The sequence below is a fragment of the Panulirus ornatus genome, chromosome 1 (assembly GCF_036320965.1).
Source record: "Panulirus ornatus isolate Po-2019 chromosome 1, ASM3632096v1, whole genome shotgun sequence".
Classification (NCBI taxonomy): domain Eukaryota; kingdom Metazoa; phylum Arthropoda; class Malacostraca; order Decapoda; family Palinuridae; genus Panulirus; species Panulirus ornatus.
This window is the reverse complement of record NC_092224.1, coordinates 40637552-40659273: the sequence shown is the minus strand read 5'-3', so window position 1 is coordinate 40659273 and position 21722 is coordinate 40637552. Positions and strand designations below refer to the sequence as shown.

General features: G+C 42.3%; 1 protein-coding gene across 1 annotated transcript in view; it reads left to right on the top strand.

The window, feature by feature from the left end:
- LOC139763651 (calpain-9-like) overlaps positions 1 to 21722 on the top strand; it is a 299394-nt gene that overhangs the window by 41728 nt on the left and 235944 nt on the right. Inside the window, exon 2 of the mRNA XM_071690288.1 lies at positions 19453 to 19528. Coding sequence (XP_071546389.1) covers positions 19453 to 19528 — 76 coding nt within the window. The remainder of the gene's footprint in view (positions 1 to 19452; positions 19529 to 21722) is intronic.

The window sequence follows — 21722 nt, the reverse complement described above, 5'->3', positions numbered from 1 at the left end:
TTATACTTATGTAAGTAGGAGAGATGGCCAGAGAGCGTTATTGGATTACGTGTTAATTGACAGGCGCGCGAAAGAGAGACTTTTGGATGTTAATGTGCTGAGAGGTGCAACTGGAGGGATGTCTGATCATTATCTTGTGGAGGCTAAGGTGAAGATTTGTATGGGTTTTCAGAAAAGAAGAGTGAATGTTTGGGTGAAGAGGGTGGTGAGAGTAAGTGAGCTTGGGAAGGAGACTTGTGTGAGGAAGTACCAGGAGAGACTAAGTACAGAATGGAAAAAGGTGAGAACAATGGAAGCAAGGGGAGTGGGGGAGGAATGGGATGTATTTAGGGAATCAGTTATGGATTGCGCAAAAGATGCTTGTGGCATGAAAAGAGTGGGAGGTGGGTTGATTAGAAAGGGTAGTGAGTGGTGGGATGAAGAAGTAAGAATATTAGTGAAGAGAGAGGCATTTGGACGATTTTTGCAGGGAAAAAATGAAATTGAGTGGGAGATATATAAAAGGAAGAGACAGGAGGTCAAGAGAAAGGTGCAAGAGGTGAAAAAAAGGGCAAATGAGAGTTGGGGTGAGAGAGTATCATTAAATTTTAGGGAGAATAAAAAGATGTTCTGGAAGGAGGTAAATAAAGTGCGTAAGACAAGGGAGCAAATGGGAACTTCAGTGAAGGGCGCAAATGGGGAGGTGATAACAAGTAGTGGTGATGTGAGAAGGAGATGGAGTGAGTATTTTGAAGGTTTGTTGAATGTGTTTGATGATAGAGTGGCAGATATAGGGTGTTTTGGTCGAGGTGGTGTGCAAAGTGAGAGGGTTAGGGAAGATGATTTGGTAAACAGAGAAGAGATAGTAAAAGCTTTGCGGAAGATGAAAGCCGGCAAGGCAGCAGGTTTGGATGGTATTGCAGTGGAATTTATTAAAAAAGGGGGTGACTGTATTGTTGACTGGTTGGTAAGGTTATTTAATGTATGTATGACTCATGGTGAGGTGCCTGAGGATTGGCGGAATGCGTGCATAGTGCCATTGTACAAAGGCAAAGGGGATAAGAGTGAGTGTTCAAATTACAGAGGTATAAGTTTGTTGAGTATTCCTGGTAAATTATATGGGAGGATATTGATTGAGAGGGTGAAGGCATATACAGAGCATCAGATTGGGGAAGAGCAGTGTGGTTTCAGAAGTGGTAGAGGATGTGTGGATCAGGTGTTTGCTTTGAAGAATGTATGTGAGAAATACTTAGAAAAGCAAATGGATTTGTATGTAGCATTTATGGATCTGGAGAAGGCATATGATAGAGTTGATAGAGATGCTCTGTGGAAGGTATTAAGAATATATGGTGTGGGAGGCAAGTTGTTAGAAGCAGTGAAAAGTTTTTATCGAGGATGTAAGGCATGTGTACGTGTAGGAAGAGAGGAAAGTGATTGGTCTCAGTGAATGTAGGTTTGCGGCAGGGGTGTGTGATGTTTCCATGGTTGTTTAATTTGTTTATGGATGGGGTTGTTAGGGAGGTGAATGCAAGAGTTTTGGAAAGAGGGGCAAGTATGAAGTCTGTTGGGTATGAGAGAGCTTGGGAAGTGAGTCAGTTGTTGTTCGCTGATGATACAGCGCTGGTGGCTGATTCATGTGAGAAACTGCAGAAGCTGGTGACTGAGTTTGGTAAAGTGTGTGAAAGAAGAAAGTTAAGAGTAAATGTGAATAAGAGCAAGGTTATTAGGTACAGTAGGGTTGAGGGTCAAGTCAATTGGGAGGTGAGTTTGAATGGAGAAAAACTGGAGGAAGTAAAGTGTTTTAGATATCTGGGAGTGGATCTGGCAGCGGATGGAACCATGGAAGCGGAAGTGGATCATAGGGTGGGGGAGTGGGCGAAAATCCTGGGAACCCTGAAGAATGTGTGGAAGTCGAGAACATTATCTCGAAAAGCAAAAATGGGTATGTTTGAAGGAATAGTGGTTCCAACAATGTTGTATGGTTGCGAGACGTGGGCTATGGATAGAGTTGTGCGCAGGAGGATGGATGTGCTGGAAATGAGATGTTTGAGGACAACATGTGGTGTGAGGTGGTTTGATCGAGTAAGTAACGTAAGGGTAAGAGAGATGTGTGGAAATAAAAAGAGCGTGGTTGAGAGAGCAGAAGAGGGTGTTTTGAAATGGTTCGGGCACATGGAGAGAATGAGTGAGGAAAGATTGACCAAGAGAATATATGTGTCGGAGGTGGAGGGAACGAGGAGAAGAGGGAGACCAAATTGGAGGTGGAAAGATGGAGTGAAAAAGATTTTGTGTTATCGGGGCCTGAACATGCAGGAGGGTGAAAGGAGGGCAAGGAATAGAGTAAATTGGAGCGATGTTGTATACCGGGGTTGACGTGCTGTCAGTGGATTGAATCAAGGCATGTGAAGCGTCTGGGGTAAACCATGGAAAGCTGTGTAGGTATGTATATTTGCGTGTGTGGACGTATGTATATACATGTGTATGGGGGTGGGTTGGGCCATTTCTTTCGTCTGTCTCCTTGCGCTACCTCGCAAACGCGGGAGACAGCGACAAAGCAAAAAAAAAAAAAAAAAGTATATATATATATATATATATATATATATATATATATATATATATATATGAATAGATAGATAGATGAACAAAGTCTATGAGATGGCTTTGATTAGGGCACTCGGTTTCCTGTACCGTCTAATCCAACATAAAAAATTCCCTCTAATGCACAGAATACTGTGTGTGTGTGTGTGTGTGTGTGTGTGTGTGTGTGTAGATAGATAAATAATAGATATAAGACCAATGAATATCAGTTTATTGTATGTAGGCAGCCATCAGCTGAAAATACACAGTTTAGGTGTTACACATATTACAGAACTGGAAGGTTATGATAGTTACTCGTTAACTAAATATACAGGAGCTTAAGAATTGGGTCAGTTGGATATTTCCACACTTTGGATCAGCACATGTGTGAGGTGCATCTAGATGAGCAAGGTGGTGGGATACACAGCACATGGGTGAGGTGCATCTAGATAGGAAAGGTGGTGGGATATATAGCTCATGTGTGAGGTGCATCTAGATAGGAAAGGTTGTGGGATATACAGTACATGGGTGAGGCGCATCTAGATAGGCAAAGTGGTGGGATATATAGCTCATGTGTGAGGTGCATCTAAATAGGCAAGGTGGTGGGATATACGGCACATGGGTTAGGAGCATCTATATAAGCAAGGTGGTTAGATATACAGGGATGTTTACAGAGTAAATGATATGATTCCTACATTATGAACTGGATTTGACATTATGACCAATAGCTACGATCTAGATAGGAAAGGTGGTGGGATATACAGTACATGGGTGAGGCGCATCTAGATAGGCAAAGTGGTGGGATATATAGCTCATGTGTGAGGTGCATCTAGATAGGAAAGGTGGTGGGATATATAGCTCATGTGTGAGGTGCATCTAGATAGGAAAGGTGGTGGGATATACAGTACATGGGTGTGGCGCATCTAGATAGGCAAAGTGGTGGGATATATAGCTCATGTGTGAGGTGCATCTAGATAGGAAAGGTGGTGGGATATACAGTACATGGGTGAGGCGCATCTAGATAGGCAAAGTGATGGGATATATAGCTCATGTGTGAGGTGCATCTAAATAGGCAAGGTGGTGGGATATACGGCACATGGGTTAGGAGCATCTAGATAAGCAAGGTGGTTAGATATACAGGGATGTTTACAGAGTAAATGATATGATTCCTACATTATGAACTGGATTTGACATTATGACCAATAGCTACGATAATACAGTACTTGACGTACAACATGACTTTACTAACATTATGAACAATAGTTACGGTAATACAGTACTTGACGTACTACATGACCTAAGTAACATTATGATCTATAGTTATGGTAATACAGTACTAGACGGCCTACATGACCTAACTAACATTATGAACAATAGTTACCGTAATACAGTACTTGACGTACTACATGACCTAAGTAACATTATGATGAATAGTTACGGTAATACAGTACTTTACGTACAATATGACCTAACTAACATTATGAACAATAATTACGGTAATACAGTACTTGACGTACTACATGACCAAACTAACAGAACATTGTGCTGCTGGTCACTTGCATAGCAATGCCCCTGTTCATGGTTAGGTTTATGAAGTTCACAATGGTGGGTATAGCACTGTTCTTATATCTGTCTGTACGAGCTCAGCTCTGATTGCAACAAGTCGATTGTGGTGAGGAACAGTGGTCCGTGGTAGAGATGTATCGGAGGAGGAGGAGGAGGAGGAGGTTGTCTCTGTAACGGGCAGGTGTCAGCAGTTTATTGCCAAACTGCCGTGTGAGCTGCCGGTGTTGGTCGAAGATGGTGGACAGGTTCAGCGAGTTGAGGGCCTCTTGGTAGGTGGTGCGTGTGTGTGTGTGTGTGTGTGTGTGTGTGTGTGTGTGTGTGGGGGGGGGGGGGGGGTCATCATTCATCTGTAAACAAGGCTCATTATCTAGAATACCTTAGTGACATCATCTTTATACCATAATAATAAAGGACTCCTGTTTGTGCGTTTCAGTTAGAAACTTTGTATCTAGATATGATACAAAAAATATGAAGATATACGGATTCTGCCTTCATAACCACGCCAACAATTACATTTCTCTGTGTCCTTTATAAGTAGCCGTATATATAGTAAGAAACCAGATATCTCAAATTAAAATTTCCCAGACGAAGAGGCAGACCAAGCAACAGCTGTTACGGAGCCGGGCAGGCACTCCTCCCTGGGGCGAGCTACCATGTACCTGCCTTGTGGTCTTATTTATGAGCCTGACCCAACACGCAATGATCAGTCTATATTAATAACGCTGCGCGAACACCTCTCATCTTACTGACACCATTCTGAGTATTAGCTATTTTAAGATATTAAACAGCCAAGGACGTGAATATGTTATCATTAGCATCAATCATATGAAATAGACTGTCAGCTATTGTACCACCTTACCGTCATCATGCCTTCTTACTCAGTTCCACAGGAAAATTGGTATCTGATTTGTTTAAGAGATACTTGACCTTTGTTCACCAAGGACACAGTCATTTCTGGGTTATGATGATTGATGAAATAATAACCGTCCCTAATAATGAAAGATCTAATTATTTGTGCTCACCCGATATTGTTCTGGGATGATTCATTAAAATGGCAGCAGAACCGGCAAATGAGAAGCTGGAGTAATGTACCGCGCTGAGAGAATTGGGGAAAAAAATCTAAATTCGGTGAAACATTGCTTGACTTATGATATCAGCGAACGTTCCACTCTCAAGGTTGAGTGACATTTCCTCTGTGTCAGTGCGAATGACTTTCTAAGAAACTTGTTACTGTGACGTCAGCAACACGTGCCCAGAAGGTAAGTCGACTTTTAATTTGAGATGGTACCCTATTTGAGATGGTTCCCTATTTGAGATGGTACCCTATTTGAGATGGTCCCCTATTTGAGATGGTTCCCTATTTGAGATGGTACCCTATATGAGATGGTACCCTATTTGAGATGGTTCCCTATTTGAGATGGTACCCTATTTGAGATGGTTCCCTATTTGAGATGGTACCCTATTTGAGATGGTCCCCTATTTGAGATGGTTCCCTATTTGAGATGGTACCCTATATGAGATGGTACCCTATTTGAGATGGTTCCCTATTTGAGATGGTACCCTATTTGAGATGGTACCCTATTTGAGATGGTACCCTATTTGAGATGGTACCCTATTTGAGATGGTACCCTATTTGAGATGGTACCCTATTTTGTTTCGTAATGAGATTCACCACGACCGTCCACAATACCACCATAAATGAGAGCAACAGAAGCACAGCCCTTCACAGTGATACCACAGGCGCGTGCAGGTCTACCATGACCCCTCACAGTAACACCTGACTCTGACCCCCCAACAGTGCCACCATTACTAACTATGCTGCCACAGCAATTTGAACCATTACCACCAGCTGCACAGCCATACCACCACCATCTGTTGCACAGACAGAATGACGTCTGGCAGTGTTATCATAACGCATAGTTCAGTGTCACCCTAATTAGTTCCATTGACTCTCTGTGCCACAACTTTCTATCATAGTACCATTTCATCTCGTTACATATCATCAGTACATTTAGATATCATATGATCTATGATAATGTTACGTAACTTGACCTGTGATTGGTCTACCTTGTTCCGTGGCGTTAACAGCAGAGCCACCACCACAATCACGGCACAACACGCCATAGTTCTACCATATGTTGTGTTGCCACAAATAAACCGTTTCACTTTCATCAACAGCATCAGAAGACTTCCAGCGTTACCATATACATTAATAACATGAGATCATCCTTATCAGTACTATCAATACTAGTATCTCTAGCAATGTCTTAACATCAAAATCCCTCACAACGTTACTATAACCCACAAGAATGCCACAACTCCCTACTACACAGCCTCACACCTTCTTATACTTCCCTAAGACTTGTCAGATCTCCGCCAAGTCCTCTAAAAAGAAATCATAAGCCCATGACATTGCCATCCTTGCCCTCACAATGACACCAGCACAAACCTCCAGTGCGCCACTGTAGCACGTGATGATGCAACGACACATAAGCTTCCTATCGCCTGATCTGTGTCGACGGTGCCGATAATTCGAATACTTCATTTGTTTACTTCAAGAAACAAATGGAAGGTGAGCTGTGTCTCTGGCGGCCTTGATGCGTCCCAGCAGAAGTGAAGGATCACTGTAGTGTTTTTGCTGTTGTCCACAGACTAGTAGTCAGCGTCACGTGTGGAGGAGTCCCAGACATCCTGTTATTAAGGACGCAGCGATTTCGATGCATTGCAAACCGCGTTTTTATCTCGCAACTCCTGTTCATGTTGTCTTGTTCCTTAACGCCCATTAACCACCAATTGTACGATTGAATAGTTTTGTTAGCCCAAGTAGTGTGCAAATCATCAATTTTGTTCATTCTATCTTTCTTGCTTCTTGTGCCTCCTCTAATATTCCATAAATTGGGACCCCCCCCCTCCCTTCCTCCAACCCCACAACACAACGTTCTCCTTCCCCACACCGTGCCGACCTCCTCCCAGCCTCCCAAGCCATGCCCCAGGCTGGGAGGCTGGTGGTGACGAGCGTGGTTGTCCAACCATTTGAATTCCTGCCAGACTCGCAGACAATCACGGAATTGTCGAACAGAACCGCAACTTTTTGTCTGCCGGTAATGGAGTCACGTCATCAGTGCTTCTCTCTCTTCTTATGAGTATTTTTTCTTTCCCTGAGGAAAGATGCTTAGAGAGAGAGAGAGAGAGAGAGAGAGAGAGAGAGAGAGAGAGAGAGAGAGAGAGAGAGAGAGAGAGAGAGAGAGAGAGAGAGAGAGAGAGAGAGAGAGAGTTGCATAGAGTTATATAGATGCACAGACCACACAGAACCTAAGGTCCAAGCGAGGTGGTCTGTCCTTAACGCTAAAAAAAAGACAAAGGCATCCCCCTTGAAAACAGTGGAAGAAAAGATAACAAAGCAAAGGCTCTCTCCCCACCCTCCACTTCCTCCGTACACGCCAGACGGAAAACAGGTAGCACAAATTATTAAGTCTGAAGGAAATTTTTATCGGAAAGTCATCAAGTTGAATGAGCATATGTCATGCATACCGTCACCAAAACATGCGTCTCTTCACTTTTTTGTTATAAAGGCAATACTAAGATTAAACTTGAGCTCCAGCCTCTCGACTCACCATGCATATATTATTCTTGATGTTGAAGAATGATACAATAGTTCTTATTTGCTCTCTCAAAGCAGGTGACATGGATTAATCAGTGTTGATATGTTACCGTAGCCTGGTCAGGGAGAGATCAATGGTTGAGAAGGTAAAATGATATGCCACCGCGTTATAACGACTGATTAAATGTTATTCAATACCGGAGAGTAACAAGTGATGATCAAGCCTAATTTTGAAGAAATTAAGGGGTTGCTTTGAACAAACATTTCATGGAGGCTTATTTTACGCATCAATAATGTCGGTGGTGAAGAAATATTTCGTACAGTCCAGATTAACTTGGTTACATCTAAGTTTTAATCAATTTTCTGTCGTCAGTAATGCTGGGAGAATGTAAAGTTATTGGAGATCCTTCACACTAGGGGTGTTCTTTATCTTGTGGCCCACCTGTTCATAATAAAGATTTTTGTTTAAGTTTCCTGTTCGTAGCAACAGACGTTTGTTGACATTAAATAGCATTTGCTATTTACTATACCATTCAACGATTTTATTTAGATTTTCTTATAATCTTAGCATATCTTCTTCATTTAATATGCCATTGCCGATCTTTGCTTCATTTGCAAATTAGGACACTGGGTTATTTAGCCCTACGTCAATATCGTTAATACATGTGATGAAAAGTATAGACCCAAGTACGGATCGCTGGGGAACATCACTAGCAACGGGTGACCACATTGATAATTCACCATTGATTACGTCTTTCTGCCTCCTGTCACGACACCAGGCTTCTATCCAATTTCCTACGCAGCCAGTCATCACCAAGCCAGGACTTGTGCATGAATTTATCGTGGGATACTTTCTTAAATTTTTCTGGAAGTCCAGAAACATATTATCAATTGCTTTTGTCTTGTCGTGGTATATAGTCTATGATGAAATTCAAGGAGGTTCGTAGGGCATGATCTACCTCTTGTAAAGCCATGCTCTGTATTATATTAATCAGGCTGTGTTGTTCCAGATAGGCTACGTCTTCATCTCAAATAATCGACTCTAGAAGTTTACATATATTTGGTGTGAAGCTAATAGGATAGTCATCACCAGGCAATTCGCTGCTTTTGTTTTTGGGTCTGGGAGTGACGTTTGCTAGTCTTCAGTTCTGCGGGACAATTCCATCCTGAGGAATTTTGTTGAACTGATGGGTTAATGGTCCGGCAATTTCGTGTTTGATGGTTTTAATCACTCGTGGATAGAAACGACCAGGATCTAGGGATTAATTGGGCTTCAACTTATGTGTTAGTACTTCTTTAACTGTGACGGAAAATTTTTGCATCGTGTGAGTGCTACTTATCACTTTCTCATAATTCGTGTCGTTGCTTTTTAGTATAAAAACAGTTAAAAATACTTGTTCAGGGTTGCTACTATGCTTTTATCATCCGAAATAGGTTTCCCATCCTTGTTTACTAAGGGTCCTATTCCACTCCTTATATCTTTCTTATTATTGATACATCTATAAAATCTATAAAAGTACCAGGAGAGACTGAGTACAGAATGGAAAAAGGTGAGAACAATGGAAGTAAGGGGAGTGGGGGAGGAATGGGATGTATTTAGGGAATCAGTGATGGATTGCGCAAAAGATGCTTGTGGCATGAGAAGAGTGGGAGGTGGGTTGATTAGAAAGGGTAGTGAGTGGTGGGATGAAGAAGTAAGAGTATTAGTGAAAGAGAAGAGAGAGGCATTTGGACGATTTTTGCAGGGAAAAAATGCAATTGAGTGGGAGATGTATAAAAGAAAGAGACAGGAGGTCAAGAGAAAGATGCAAGAGGTGAAAAAAAGGGCAAATGAGAGTTGGGGTGAGAGAGTATCATTAAATTTTAGGGAGAATAAAAAGATGTTCTGGAAGGAGGTAAATAAAGTGCGTAAGACAAGGGAGCAAATGGGAACTTCAGTGAAGGGCGCAAATGGGGAGGTGATAACAAGTAGTGGTGATGTGAGAAGGAGATGGAGTGAGTATTTTGAAGGTTTGTTGAATGTGTTTGATGATAGAGTGGCAGATATAGGGTGTTTTGGTCGAGGTGGTGTGCAAAGTGAGAGGGTTAGGGAAAATGATTTGGTAAACAGAGAAGAGGTAGTGAAAGCTTTGCGGAAGATGAAAGCCGGCAAGGCAGCAGGTTTGGATGGTATTGCAGTGGAATTTATTAAAAAAGGGGGTGACTGTATTGTTTACTGGTTGGTAAGGTTATTTAATGTATGTATGACTCATGGTGAGGTGCCTGAGGATTGGCGGAATGCGTGCATAGTGCCATTGTACAAAGGCAAAGGGGATAAGGGTGAGTGCTCAAATTACAGAGGTATAAGTTTGTTGAGTATTCCTGGTAAATTATATGGGAGGGTATTGATTGAGAGGGTGAAGGCATGTACAGAGCATCAGATTGGGGAAGAGCAGTGTGGTTTCAGAAGTGGTAGAGGATGTGTGGATCAGGTGTTTGCTTTGAAGAATGTATGTGAGAAATACTTAGAAAAGCAAATGGATTTGTATGTAGCATTTATGGATCTGGAGAAGGCATATGATAGAGTTGATAGAGATGCTCTGTGGAAGGTATTAAGAATATATGGTGTGGGAGGAAAGTTGTTAGAAGCAGTGAAAAGTTTTTATCGAGGATGTAAGGCATGTGTACGTGTAGGAAGAGAGGAAAGTGATTGGTTCTCAGTGAATGTAGGTTTGCGGCAGGGGTGTGTGATGTCTCCATGGTTGTTTAATTTGTTTATGGATGGGGTTGTTAGGGAGGTAAATGCAAGAGTTTTGGAAAGAGGGGCAAGTATGAAGTCTGTTGGGGATGAGAGAGCTTGGGAAGTGAGTCAGTTGTTGTTCGCTGATGATACAGCGCTGGTGGCTGATTCATGTGAGAAACTGCAGAAGCTGGTGACTGAGTTTGGTAAAGTGTGTGGAAGAAGAAAGTTAAGAGTAAATGTGAATAAGAGCAAGGTTATTAGGTACAGTAGGGTTGAGGGTCAAGTCAATTGGGAGGTGAGTTTGAATGGAGAAAAACTGGAGGAAGTGAAGTGTTTTAGATATCTGGGAGTGGATCTGGCAGCGGATGGAACCATGGAAGCGGAAGTGGATCATAGGGTGGGGGAGGGGGCGAAAATTCTGGGGGCCTTGAAGAATGTGTGGAAATCGAGAACATTATCTCGGAAAGCAAAAATGGGTATGTTTGAAGGAATAGTGGTTCCAACAATGTTGTATGGTTGCGAGGCGTGGGCTATGGATAGAGTTGTGCGCAGGAGGATGGATGTGCTGGAAATGAGATGTTTGAGGACAATGTGTGGTGTGAGGTGGTTTGATCGAGTGAGTAACGTAAGGGTAAGAGAGATGTGTGGAAATAAAAAGAGCGTGGTTGAGAGAGCAGAAGAGGGTGTTTTGAAGTAGTTTGGGCACATGGAGAGAATGAGTGAGGAAAGATTGACCAAGAGGATATATGTGTCGGAGGTGGAGGGAACGAGGAGAAGAGGGAGACCAAATTGGAGGTGGAAAGATGGAGTGAAAAAGATTTTGTGTGATCGGGGCCTGAACATGCAGGAGGGTGAAAGGAGGGCAAGGAATAGAGTGAATTGGAGCGATGTGGTATACCGGGGTTGACGTGCTGTCAGTGGATTGAATCAAGGCATGTGAAGCGTCTGGGGTAAACCATGGAAAGCTGTGTAGGTATGTATATTTGCGTGTGTGGACGTATGTATATACATGTGTATGGGGGGGGGGTTGGGCCATTTCTTTCGTCTGTTTCCTTGCGCTACCTCGCAAACGCGGGAGACAGCGACAAAGTATAAAAAAAAAAAAAGAATCTATAAAATCTTTTACAGTCTCTGTTGCTATCTCTTACAATACTCACATATTGTCTCTTGGCTTTTTTCTTTCGAACTTGACCTTGTCTTATGATTGTGTTATATTGCGCTGCAATATTTGGGTCACTGTCTGATTTCTTATAAAGTTGATGTCTGCGGCGTATAACTCTTGCACTATCTTAGGAGTACCACACAGGTTACTGGTTTGATTGTCTATATCTTGCATGGGAATGAAGGTGACTTGATGGTGCATAAACTGACGCTTAAAACTGGCCAATAATTCCCCTGGGCATGAGCCAAAAAGGGCGAAACTCCTTAATGCGCACCCCATTAAAATCCGCCCTTTTAAAGTTAGGGTAATGATACTGGTTTTAGGGCAGTCGGTTTTGATAGTATGTGGAAGATAGCCATGTTATAGTGACAAGTTCCTAAATGTTCTCCAGCACGGTAGTCGTCACTAAGAACTCCCGAGATGCAACAACTAAATCCAATATATTAGATCCCCTGGTCGGCTCGTTGACTGTTTGATAGAGAAAATTGTTTTCAAAATTTGATAAGTCTAGCAGATTCACTTTCTACAACTGAGCTAGTTCACCAGTTGATTTCTTGGGGATTAATATCCCCCAGAATGATCGAGTCTTTATCCTGTATTGTTTGTTGTAAACTCTCGCACATGACAGTACTAATATCTGTTGATTGACTAGGTCGTCTAGATACGACGTTTATGTCAATTTTGAATAATTTTGTGTAAACATATAAGTGTCCAAAAGTAGCAGATGTTGCAGCGTGAGTTTGGATGGGGGTTCAAGTTAGGTTTGAGTTTGGAGAGGGGTTCAAATTAGGTTTGAGTTTGGATGGGGGTTCAAGTTAGGTTTGAGTTTGGATGGGGGTTCAAGTTAGGTTTGAGTTTGGATGGGGGTTCAAGTTAGGTTTGAGTTTGGAGAGGGGTTCAAATTAGGTTTGAGTTTGGATGGGGGTTCAAGTTAGGTTTGAGTTTGGATGGGGGTTCAAGTTAGGTTTGAGTTTGGATGGGGGTTCAAGTTAGGTTTGAGTTTGGATGGGGGTTCAAGTTAGGTTTGAGTTTGGATGGGGGTTCAAGTTAGGTTTGAGTTTGGATGGGGGTTCAAGTTAGGTTTGAGTTTGGATGGGGGTTCAAGTTAGGTTTTACAAACAGTGCATTTTCCGTCTTCTCGACCGTCCCTATAATTACAAATGGTTTGTGGTCTGGCACATTGTACTTGCTCATCAGATCGTGTCTTGTTTCGTGTCCAGAAATGTTTCTGTTAATGATATAAACATGTTCAATGTCTACCAAGCAATGCCATTAAGCTATTTTGTTTCGGATGGATCTAAATGCATATAAAGTCCATGTAACTTGTTCGAGTGATTTCTGTACGAGACTGGTTGTACGGTTTGGTTATGTGTCGGACGAGGTGCGTCGTACCCCGTGACCCAACCCCTGTCGTCACTGTCCGTTGGCGAGGGAATGGGAGTCGAGGGGAATCCCTGGCATGAAATGAAATATGACTTGACCTGAACTCTACTGTGTGTACCATGTGGCCCACAATCCCACCTCACCTGACCTCTACTGTGTGTACCATGTGGCCCACAATCCCACCTCACCTGACCTCTACCGTGTGCCATGTGGCCCACAATCCCACCACTACTGAGCCTCATCACAATCTGTACCTCATACCTGTGACGCAATTTAATCTTTGATTGGCACAGCTTAGAGTTGTGAGCCTATTTGTTAAGGTGGCTGCCGTCTCGGTGGTATGAGCCTCTGTCTCAACTGAAGTTGAGCTATAGGTATAGAGCCGATGTATCTATGTACAGGCATCTCAGTCTCTCAGTTACACCTGCCGCTCTACTGACAGTAAAGTTGTCTATATTTGGTCTTGGAGGAGTGCCAACCATAACAGTATTATTGCTGAGATATTGACGTCTGACCAGTACCACAGTGGCCCCCAGCATGACTGGCTATACCACGTTATTGTTTATATCATGTGACCGTCTGTACAAAATGTGATTTTCTTACTTGTACTGCTGACAGTGATAGCGTAAGAGATTAAACAAGCCATTAAAGTTCCTGAGTTAGTTACTACCTTTTTATATAGCTCCTTAATGACTTGAAAAGGTGGCTGAAATATCAAAATATCGTATTTCTTATCACTAATATCAAGATGCTAACAGCCACTTCATTCCCCAGATATCTGTACTGTTTTATTTGGTAACATAGTGCAATCTTTATCATTATCATCATTTTCGCTATTATCAGGCGAAGAGTTTATATATGGCCTAATTCTTACCTGGAGGGTTTTGTGTCATTCTTATATTGGACAGTTCATTTGAACGAAAGTAAGGTAAATGATCCGTTGATATATGTACTTTCTTCCGTTATTTATTAACATTATTAGCGATTTTGCTATACATGATATTCCTAATGTGGTTGATTGATTTATCAGGGATTCAGCTACATTTTATATATCTGTTTTGTTTAGCTGAGCTACGCGGGTACATACCAGTGAATTCAATGAAACGGTTATGTTGAAGAGAAAATAGGTGAAAAATGTTTACATTGTCATAACTTTGTCAGTGCGATATATTAATACGTACATGATCTCGCAGTTCGTACATGACCTCGCAGTACGCACATCACCTCGCAATACGTACATCACCTCGCGGTACGTACATTACCTTGCAGTACGTACATGACCTCGCAGTACGTACATGACCTCGCAGTACGTACGTCACCTCGCAGTACGTATATCGCCTCACAGTACGTACAACACCTCGCAGTACGTACATCACCTCGCAGTACGTACATCACCTCGCAGTACGTACATCGCCTCGCAGTACGTACATCACGTCGCAGTACGTATATCACCTCGCAGTACGTACATCACCTCTCAGTACGTACATCACCTCGCGGTACGTACATCACCTCGCAGTACGTACATCACCTCGCGGTACGTACATGACCTCGCAGTACGTACATCACCTCGCAGTACGTACATGACCTCGCAGTACGTACATCACCTCGCAGTACATACATCATCTCGCAGTACGTACATGACCTCGCAGTACGTACATCACCTCGAAGTACATACATCATCTCGCAGTACGTACATGACCTCGCAGTACGTACATGACCTCGCAGTACGTACATCACCTCGCAGTACCGGATTAAGAATAGCTTTCACGAAGGGTAAGACACGACCGCCATTTTTGTTCTCTTTGTCACTTTTAGGTAGACGTTGTCTTCCCTGAAATTGCTTATTTAGCAAGAAATGTTCTGATTTTGAGGTCTAATCAAGATTCATAAATACCCATCACATTGTAACCTTCGTCTAATGTGAATGACTAGTTCAGGAAATACTATGAGAAATGGGGCAAGAAGAACTTGGGGGGGGGTATCTCTGGTACTATTTATCATTATGTGTTAGATTATTTCATCTAACAATCCTTGTGCTCATCAGTCCCTTTCTCTCTTGAGAATGTTTCTACTTGAGAGACGTCCCACGTACAACGTCCCACGTACAACGTCCCACGTACAACGTACCCTTTAGTTAAACTATCGACTGAAAGTATATGAGAAATCCCAATAGAAAATTCGTAATTTCAGTGTGAATTGCACGATTTTCATTTAGCATGAGTCTCCCAGGTTGCACTTCATCTCAGTCAACAGTAGACCAAGTTTTATGTTGAAAGAAATTGACAAAAAGACATCAGTAAAACAGAGGACATTGCTCGAGGCAGCACAGAAGCACTCACCTTACTGGCATCGAGATAATGAACTAACAACCGGTATAAATTAGGTTGATACCAATCCGACCCCGTCTTTGCCGGCGGCATTACAGGACCTGCAGTGTGTAAATCAGCGGGTCGTGTGTAGCGAGTAGCTAGGGGCAGATGCTGCTCCGGGAAGAGTTAGGTCGGATAACCAATGACATGAGATTCAGTGAGAAGTACAGGAACGAAACATTGTTGACACATCAAGAACAAGAGCTAGAGTTATGTGCAGCTTAAGTAGAGAACTGAAGTGATAGTTGGATAGGAATGGTGCAATGTATGAGACGAGTTAACTGACCTTGCCCAGAGGAATCGCTCACGTTCTCTCCTATAAAGTAACAGGAAACCGAGTTAAGTCTCTACTTTGGTTGTCTGTCCCATCATATACTCGGTCTGTGTACAGTGCCACTGTCTCCTGATGACAGGAATGAATTTGATGTACGAACATCAAACTGTGAACCAACGCGGTTAAACATCAGATGCCACGTAACGCTGACAGATATATGGAGTTCCAATTTGTTGAAAACAGCGGTCTTTATAATGAACAATGACACAATGTTTGACAATACACATATGTGGAGGTCTATTGGTACACGCGGAAAGCTGACTATTTCGAAATGGTCCAGCACTATAAAATGCAGGTGTACCTTTAGAGCTCAGAAACCAGGGAGCAAGTGCTGGAGGTCTGGCAAAAACTTTTAGAGGTTAAGCAACAGAGGGAGTAGCCTGAAAGTGAGGTGAAACGGTAAACAGAGGAAAGCACTGGAGTAAAGGGTTAAGGGGTTGATAAGGGGTCAAAAGTCAGCCAATAAGATGGTCAAGTTCTAATCAGGGAGGAAAAGTTGGGCTGTAAAGACTGGGTTGTTTTGTTGCTAGAGAAAAGAAATCTACCAGTGTCATGATAAGCATGGGTTGAGGATGTGTATAAGTGATAATTCAGAGGCAAATTGTATATGAACGATTTCATGAAAATTTGAAATGGAGTTAATGAAGCTACAATGTTATGCAGATTGATAGGAGTGGTTTGCGGTGGGAAGACATGTTCGGGTGTGACCCGATTTTTGACAGACGGGTTACCGAGAGTAAGGAATGTGTTGTAGTGTGTTGTCTTTATGCTTATCCTGGACAAAGGCAAAATGAGAGAGATTTTACAGCCATTGGAATTTTGTGTATCTTAGGTAAACTTATATATACAGAGTTGTTAGTGAAACATTGGTATGCTGCATAAGTTATAGTTAATGTCTGTGCACATAAACTCTATATACAGGCACACTACTTTTACTCCCCTTGTTCCCTGAAGTAGAGTATGTAAACACTTAAAGCCTGATGGCCTGTCACTGCATCTTGACCCAGACGCGAGTGTGCCACCGACTTAGACGCCTACTACCTAGGTGTCGACGAGACATAAGTAAACACTGTGAATAGACCCTATGATCCTTGAAGCAGGGACGTAAAATCTCCTCATCAGTCGTCATGCACAACAAAGTACAGAGGTATGGAAGTCGCCGCCCTTTGATCTACTGGCTTAAGATCCATTGTAGAGTGGTGTAGCATGTTTGACGCAAGCGCCACCGTTAATGTGACTGGAAATATAGGCGTCCGTGAGAAGCTTATTCACACACACCCACCCCCACATTGCCACGAGGAAGAGGAAGAAGAAAAGTATTGTAATAACATAACGACATAAGAAGTGAGGACACTGCAAGAGGCCTATTGGCCCATGCTAGGCAGGGGTCTTGAGTCTGTCCACCCTACAACCGACCGCCTCAACCAATAAACGCATCCAACCTTCGTTTAATTCTACTCAAAGACCCACGTAGCTTCCACTACTGTACTTGGCAACTTTTTCCATACATCTACTACCCTATTCCTGAACCAATATTTACCTACATACGACTTGAATCTATTTCATTTTTCTAATTTGAATCCATTGTTTCTTGTCCTATCCGATGGCGCCATTCTAAGAACTATATGTTACCTTTATCAATGCCCTTCATCCATTTAAAAACTTGAATCATATCCCATCTAGCCCTTCTCCTCTTGAGTGTAAATTCAGTCTTGTTAACCTTTCTTCATAAGTCAGGTTTCTAATTCCTGGGATCATTTTTGTCTTAGTACTCTTTAAACAATCTATATCAGCTGCATAGTATGGAGCCCAAAACTGTACCGCATAATCCAAATGTGGTCTCACCAACGCAAGATAAATTTGCAATAATAGTCCAGGAGTTTTATTGTTGATAGTCCTATTAATGAATCCTAACATCCGATTAGCTTTATTACACACTTTAATATATTGTTGCCGCGGCTTAAGATCCCTGCTCACCAGTACCCCTAAATCTCTTTGACATTCTGTTTTACCAATAGTAATATTGTCCAATTTGTAATCAGTGTTCCTGTCTTTATCCACACTAAGTGTTGCACATCTATGATGAATCCCATATTCCATGTAGCCGCCCATTCTGATGATAATGTATTTAAGTCCCTCGGCAAATTCAGTGAATATTCATGAGTCAAATACGGCCCCTATTTTAGTATCATCGGTAAATTTACTTAAGTCACTAGTTATTCCCATATCTAAATCGATAATATATATATAACGAACAAAAGCGGTCCCAAGACTGACCACTGAGGAACACCACTGGTTACATTGCCCCAGTCCGATGTAACTCCGTTGATGCATACCCTCTGATTCTGTCAGTGAGCCACGTTCCAATCCAATTAGATACACAATTTCCGATGCCGTGTGCCGCTATTTTTCTGTTTGAATGAATTGAGGAAATGTTTAACAGTCAACCTGATGCTGGGAGTAAAGAGCATTCCATGCTGGAAGGGGAATCTATCGCTTGTCTGAGGACGTCTGAATCTCAGCATTTCGTATTAACATCATCGGTCGCGTAATACGTCAGTACCATATATTCTGGTGAATCGGGTGGAGACAGGTGGGCGGCGCTGATCGGCTAAGCTGATCTCATTGGCTGCTGCGTTGGTTAGGCTTATGTGGCGTTTTGAGGATGGTAGGATATGAAAATGTTCGACTTGTGTGTTTATTGTGGGTTGTTTTGTGATGTAGATTGCCTTTAGGAACAAGAGACGGTGAGGGTCTTGTTTTCTGTTGATGATCTTGGTGTTCTCTTCTCGTCCAGATCTTGTGTCAGGCTCAGGCGAGAGTTATGTAGAGTGGCGTAAAGGTTCTTGATGGTTCTTGATGCAGTTGAGGCGCCTCAATAGTCTGGTCCGTGTCATTCTAATGTATGAGTGAGGTCCACTCTCCTCACTGTTGCAGTTGTGCTGGTAAATGACATGGTCCTCCTGAAGAGGCGTCTTGGTCACGGCGGGTCTGTTGTGAAGCAGAAGGTGGGCTGTTTTCATTGCCTTGTAGTAGATGATGAGAGCAGTGTGTTGTTCCGGGTCTGTGGGGCGTATATTTCTATGTACAATGTTCTTGATGATCTCATTTGTCTTGTAGTCTGTAGACATGTGGTTTCTGTAGTATATCTTGATGTGTTCGCCGGTTGTGGGTGTGGTGGTGTCTTGGTGAGCATACCATTTGTCCATGTGTCACTTAATTGTTTCGGCTACGTCAGTGTTGGTGTAGCCGTTGTTAACGAGGACTTGAGTCACTCGTTCAAGCTCACGGTGGGCGTCTTTCCAACACTGCCATGTGAACTACCAAAGATGATGGGAGAGGGTAGACAGGTTCTGCAAGAAGAGGACCTCTTGGTAAGTGGTGTAAGATGGGCTCACGATGATTAGTCATGCTTTTTTCTGCACTGATTCTAGTTGTTAATGAAAAGGACCAAGTTGGAAAGAAGTAGGTAAGCGTAGGTAGAATGAAGATGGTATAGACATTCCTGAGCTCAAGTAGGCAGAATGCTTAGTATATGTGTGTGTATATATGTGTGTGTGTGTGTGTGTGTGTGTGTGTGTGTGTGTGTGTGTGTGTGTGTGTGTGTGTGTGTGTGTGTGTTTGATCCTGACTCTAGAACACTTATCAGTTGCAGTGAAGTCTTTGAAAATGTCATTTCTTCACTTTTCAACTGTGAAAATGATGTACTTGATACACACGGGCTTTGCAGTAACAAAAATATTTTTTCTCTTTTTTCAGGAGGTTCTCCAACTCGTCACTGGGCGAATGGCGGTATCAACTATAAAGTGGATGATAAACTTTCCACTCTCTCCAGGTTAGCGTCACTGGATGTAGTGTTAACTTTGAAGTGTTGCGGATTATCACTTATCATATGAGCGTTATGGAAGTTTCCAGGGAATGTATGAATTCTGAAGCGGTAACATATATTTTCATATAGTTTTGTAGGATCTTGAGTATGATGAATGTCATCTGACTTTTCTGGATATTCTTGTAGTTGTCCGTGCGTTGTTTAGCTCATTATGAATACCCCACCTAGATGCGGATGTCCTCACATAGCAAATAGTTTTCTCACTCTGTTGTTGATGTAATTAAATGAAACTAACAATTGCCAGTGGATCTTCGGATCTTATCACGAGCATTGCCAGGTGGATGGGGATTATTGTTTGGCTTTTCAAGTCATCGCATATTTCTGGGGTCTTCAGTTGTTAACCAGGCAGCTCTGAAAGTAACATTTGGTTATCAACTACTTCATAATGTAAAGATGAATACTTCTGAACTTTCGTACTGCAAAACTTTTGGTGACGACGTTCTTCCAAAGATATCGCACGTGATCCATATTTTCTTTTTTTATGTTGAAGGCTTCGTTCACGGACAAAAATCCACATCAAGGCCGATCCTTAATTGAAGTATAGAGAAAATAATGTAAGAGAAAAAGAAAAGGTAAGAGAAAGTATTTACGAAGTTTGGAGGAAGTGAAAAACCTGTTTTTTAAAATGTGTCAGGTCATAGTTATGGGAAAGACAATGAGAAGGTAAAGAGTTCCAAAGCTTCGGGGTTTGGAGAAGGACGCAGGTATCAAAACGGCCCACCCTTGAGATGCCAAGTATTGCTGGGAACGCAAGTAGCTAGCTCTTCGGGAGCAAAAACCAAAGTAATATCTATAGAAAGGGAAAGTGAACCAACATTTCTGCGTAGGGCAAGAGGGTCACGTTTGAAAGTTAGCCTGGGATAGTTTATAAATCGTCCCGCATTTGACTCAAATCTGTCAAGTAAGGACACAGAGCTAGAGCCACCCCATATATATGAGAGCAGTACTTCATATAAGGAAGTATCAATCCCTTGTATAAACGGAGCAACTGTTCAGAAGAAAAGAAGTTTCGACATCTAAACATAACACCCAGTTTCTTAACGCAGATGTAGGTATTCCCATAATGTGGGGTATCCAAGAAAGAGTGAATGTTAAAGCAATACTATGTTCATCAATTCAAGAGGTGGAATTACAGAATCGTCAAAGGAAAGAGGAGAGCTGCGAGAAGTTCTTGATATAGAAATGGATAGAAACTGGGTCTTAGAGGCATTAAACTTATCTAGATTGCGTGTGCCCAACTGAGATATCCTGTCCAAGTCTGAGTTTGTGAAGAAAGCTGTGTCAAGACGAGATGCAGATCGAGTGAGAAAAGAGGGAGCAGAATTGAGGGACTTTGATGAGTGCTGAGTCGTCAGCTTTGATTACCTGGAGGAGAGGAAATCGTTGAAAAAAAAGAACAAGTGTAGGCGACACGACAGAACCTTGAGGAACACCGCTGTTGATGGCGAAGAGGGGGAGGCTGATCCATAAACAACCAAGGAGGTAGATCGACCAGAGAAGAAGCTAGATATGAAAGAGCAGATGAGGGAGGGACGCCAAAAGAGGGGAGCCTCGAGATGAGATCCCGATGTCAAGGTCAACTACACATACCTCCCCAAAATCTTTCAGAGATGATGACCAGACATTAGAAAGATGAAAAAGAATACCACCAGTAGATCTTGCTTTACGGAAGTTATACTGGTGATCAGAGAAGATTGATTTTCGATGAGTCTAAGTATATGGGAGTTGAGAAAGGTTTCCAAACCTTTGGAAATGGTAGATGTCATAGCAATAGGACGATAGTTACAGGGGTCAGAACGGTCACTTTTGTAGGGCTGGGATGTATCAATGCATGCTTCCAAGAAGAAGGAAAGTTTTGGCTCTTAAACAGAAACGGAACAGACAAGCAAGCACAGGTGCAAGTTCAGAGGCACACTGTTTCAGTACACGGGGATGGATGCCAGCATATTCCTTGCTTGTATCCAGAGAAAGAAGTGCTTTTCGGCCAGACCGAAAAGAGATTACGGGAAGAGGCATATAATTTGTAAGAGGAGCATCAGGGGGTGAAGGAATGTTAGAGTCATCCATGGTGGAGTAAGAGGAGAAACGGGAACCAAAGAGAGTAGCTAAGGTTTTTCTATTTTTGGTGAATAATTTGTAT